This window comes from Morus notabilis, unplaced genomic scaffold (genome assembly GCF_000414095.1).
Source record: "Morus notabilis unplaced genomic scaffold, ASM41409v2 Scaffold152, whole genome shotgun sequence".
Classification (NCBI taxonomy): Eukaryota; Viridiplantae; Streptophyta; class Magnoliopsida; order Rosales; family Moraceae; genus Morus; species Morus notabilis.
Genome location: NW_010367598.1, coordinates 2,232 through 6,086, shown reverse-complemented (window position 1 = coordinate 6,086; position 3,855 = coordinate 2,232). Strand labels below are relative to the sequence as shown.

The window sequence follows — 3,855 nt, the reverse complement described above, 5'->3', positions numbered from 1 at the left end:
GGGAAGAAAAGAAATATTTTGTTTAGCAGAGAGACTTGGCAAATGAAAATGAAAATCTGTAGGACCCATTTTTATCTGAACAGAGAAAACAACAGTGCTATACGTTCTAACGGGGTTGAATAAATCAACACTAGTGGTGTCTAAGACCGCTTGGTCTAGTGGCGCTAGGTGTTCGGGTGAGATTGGCTTTGAGGAGGTTGCGGTTTGATTTCAAGTTTTATCAACCAAAAAAAAGAGAGCACCATAATAATACCAATGACTAGCCCTCAAATAAATAAATGAATGAAAGCTTAGGATTTTTTCCAATGTACTATCACCACATGTTCAGGTTTTATTGACCCATAATTGGCTCGTTTTGTTTACAAATTTGAACAGAAAATTTAAACTTTAAGAGAAATATTGTAGTAAAAAGACTTAAACTATGATTCGTAAGAACAAGTGTGCTAAGTGTAATAATTTATTACTAATGCAACAAATAAGAAATAATCTAAAGATAAATCTGTACGATCAAATCTCTTAAGAGCACGAGGTTGCAAGATTTTCCCAACTGGATGAAAAATTGATGAGTTATGATCATTAACAGTTACTAATTTCTTTCTTTTGAAACAATAATACAGATACATTTACTCCTTTCTTTACTCCTTTTTATTTTCATCACATGGTCCTCTCCATTTTCCATTCCTCACTCAAGCCGTCACCAACTCCACAATTTTGTATTGATTGAACGAGGTTAGCCACTGCAACAATTTGTAAAACCATAAATTTTGAAGAATAATACTTAAGGCACCAGCTTGCAAATTGACAATATCAATTTTGAATTTAAAATTCGTATCCCAAACACTACTCACTTTTGAATTAAAGTCTCCAAGTAGCCCGCCCATAACTATTACATCCACAAAACTTCTCTCAAGAATTGTTCGCCTCAGCATTTTCCTTCAAACAATTTTGCTTGTTTCATGTCATTGATACATGGGACGTGCAAGATGAGATCAAGATGCTTTAATGTGTTACTTCTTTAAACATACGAGTTTTTACATGAGCAAAACAGGAAAGATTTCTCAACACAAAACTGCGTTCCAGACGAGGATCCGTCATATGATACAATCACATCTTTAACGGAGTAGGGAAGGATGAACTGACAAACATGATGAGACTTGGTCATGAAATACAGCCGTTAGAACTATCAAGTCGTCCATCTTTCGCAAAAAACATTGTTAGTAATCCTTCTAGACAAGCAAAACTGCGTTCACACAACCATCATTCTCTGGATTATTTGTGATCTGAGCGTATTTCCCTAGAAACCCACCACATACAAGTTAGAGAAAGAAAACAGAACAAAAAAAAAAAAGGATCCAAAAATCAAAGTATCCACAAAGATAGATAAAAGATGAAGCCATGATAAAAGAATTCCCACAAATACTGCAAATTCAATCTTACCCCATACGACTTTCCCTCCAGGAGTAACTAGACCAAGCTCACTGACATTAACCTGAAATTTACACGAAGATAAACCAACATAATATTAGAGACCAGTACCATACTGGCATACGAATTTTGGTTTCTTCAAAGGAGCAAACAAATATAATTAGATTAGCATATTAAGGATAAATGAATGATACCTCGATAATGGTTCCTTTTGTTAAGACACCAAGAGAGGTATACATATTCCCATTGGGATTTTTCTTCACCCCAATAATTTCAAGATTGAAAGTGCACTTAAGTTCAGGGTGCGTCACATGAGCTTTGGTAAATCGCAACCCAGAAGGACGAATAAAACGTTCATACTTGGGGGGTTTCCTTGTAAAACCAGGTCCCACAAATGTGGCTTTTGTAACCATCCTCTTCCACTGCTTGGCTAGATAATAGAAAAACAAGTATACAAGTCAGGAATGTTCACTGGTTGTAAAGGTTCGCCATTATTCAAATGCATCAGATGGTTGGTATGAACAATGACGAATAATAATCCGTGATTCAAACATTTAACAAATGTTGTTTTATGGGATATATAAGAAAAGGGTGAGGAGGGGTGGGGAGGAAATGCTTACTCTTGCGCTTGCCAGATCTAAGCACTTTGAACATTTCATCCTCAGCCACAGGCCTTACCTAAAGAAGGGATGAATTTACAATTAAAATTGTCAGATACATTATTAAGTAAAACAATCAGGTCAGATTTTACCACTATAAGAACCAGTGGATCGATATGCTAAATTGCTAACACATGGAAGAGAAATTTGATCTTACCTTAGGTAAAGGAACTTCCCATTTACCAGCTTTCTCTTTTCTCTTCTGCTTGATGGTGTTGCTAAGGACCTATTCAGAGACAAAATGCCAGACCATCATCCACAAACATGAAAATGAAAGTAAGCAAAATCATTATCCTATTCCAATGGCAGGGGAAACATACTTTTGCCCGTGTCGTCTGATCACGATCGAGCAGATAGGCGGGAACAGCGCCATCATGAACATCATCATCCACCTTTCGCCTGGTTGATGACTCCTCATGCATAGCCAATCTGTTCACACACATACACACAACCAGAAATTTCAACCACAACAAAATTCATCAATTCCATATTAAACAACCATTGATTTCGTCAAGGATAATTTACATATTCAATATGCTTTCAATAGATAACCAAAAAGAAAACACTTTAACATTTATATTAGAGGACGCAAAGTTCATTGCATTTTCATAAAAATTTTAAACATGAATATTTCTATTGGAGACTTAAACTTCAGCTTCGTCATGAGTAAAAAACACTATGGACCATTTTGTTCACTACTCGAGTTTTTAATTCGGGGTGATGTGAGTTATGTGAGAATTTTTTACTATAATAAAAAAATTAAATGTAACTGTTTGAGAGTTTTTAAAACACTATGGACCATTTTGTTCACTACTCGAGTTTTTAATTCGGGGTGAGATGTGAGTTATGTGAGAATTTTTTACTATAATAAAAAAGTTAAATGTAACTTTGAGAGTTTTTTTATAATAAAATTTAAATTTTAAACTCGAATTAGTAAAATATGACATATATATATTAAAATTGAAAAAAAAAATACTCACGTTTTCTTCATCGAGGCCTTTTCTGCATAGCGCTTCTTCGCGAACATCTTACCCTTGATACCAAGTGCCTATTCCATTCAAAGTTGATAAATAACGAAAAATCAATAAAATCTCTCAATCGGAAAAAAATCGTTAAAATGAAGAAGAAGAAGAAGAAGAAGAAGATATCAGAGGAAGGAGATAATAATTAATAACCTTTTGAGCAATTTCTGATCGCTTGTGGACTTCACGAGCCTCCTTCTTGCGCTTGCGCTCGAAGTGATCGAGACGGTAGCCATGGCGCTTCCTGTGAAGCTCTATGTAATCTCCCTGCGGCTGAGAATTTCACAAGGCAAACGAACAACAAACAGACCAAAACACAGAAATCAGCCTTGTACTGGATTCGGTATCAAATCGAAAACGTAATAAGCCCTAGAAATGGAAGAGAGAGAGAGAGAGAGAGAGAGAGAGAGAGAGAGAACCATGGCTGCAGAAACTTTGAGTTGAAATCTTCAGTTAGAAAGGAGCAGAGAAAACCCTAACAGGAGAGAGAGAGAGAGAGAGAGAGAGGGGTTTTAAGGAATTGTTTCGGTGTTCTGTTAACTTTTTGTGTTGGTAGGGTGGGGCGGGTCGGTGGGATTTTGATTTATGTGTTGGTAATGGGTCGGTATGAAAATGTGGGCCAAGTCTAGTAAGCCCAAGTATGGCTTGGAGCATTTAATGGACCCAAGTTCCCTCATGGGCCGGACCATTCAATTTAATTTAATGGGCTGAAAGTCCATTTCCTTAAATAGGCCTAGTCCAGAACACAC

At 36.3% G+C, this 3,855-nt stretch overlaps 1 protein-coding gene across 2 annotated transcripts; it reads right to left on the bottom strand.

Moving 5' to 3' along the window:
- Nucleotides 1-616: 616 nt before the first annotated feature.
- On the bottom strand, nucleotides 617-3,637 carry LOC21394023 (ribosome biogenesis protein NSA2 homolog). 2 transcript variants are annotated; one of them, XR_002903524.1, is made up of 10 exons: nucleotides 3,526-3,637; nucleotides 3,260-3,379; nucleotides 3,065-3,132; nucleotides 2,405-2,513; nucleotides 2,242-2,310; nucleotides 2,046-2,103; nucleotides 1,620-1,855; nucleotides 1,438-1,489; nucleotides 849-1,294; nucleotides 617-737 (listed from the first exon to the last, which is right to left on the bottom strand). XR_002903524.1 is itself a non-coding variant. In XM_024175268.1 (9 exons), the coding sequence occupies exons 1-9, from the start codon at nucleotides 3,526-3,528 to the stop codon at nucleotides 1,227-1,229; spliced, it is 783 nt and encodes a 260-aa protein (XP_024031036.1). In that variant the 5' UTR covers nucleotides 3,529-3,637; the 3' UTR covers nucleotides 772-1,226. The 2 variants fall into 2 exon arrangements, 1 of the variants encoding a protein (XP_024031036.1); XM_024175268.1 differs by lacking the exon at nucleotides 617-737 and having other exon boundaries at nucleotides 772-1,294.
- Nucleotides 3,638-3,855: the final 218 nt, after the last annotated feature.

Bases quoted from the DNA above. Each gene is read 5' to 3' on its own strand.
- LOC21394023 (XM_024175268.1), bottom strand. The intron at 2,104-2,241 runs GTAAGATCAAAT...TCCCTTCTTTAG, and splicing joins GGGAAGTTCCTTTACCTAAG to GTAAGGCCTGTGGCTGAGGA. The intron at 1,490-1,619 runs GTATCATTCATT...TGTAAATTTCAG, and splicing joins CAAAAGGAACCATTATCGAG to GTTAATGTCAGTGAGCTTGG.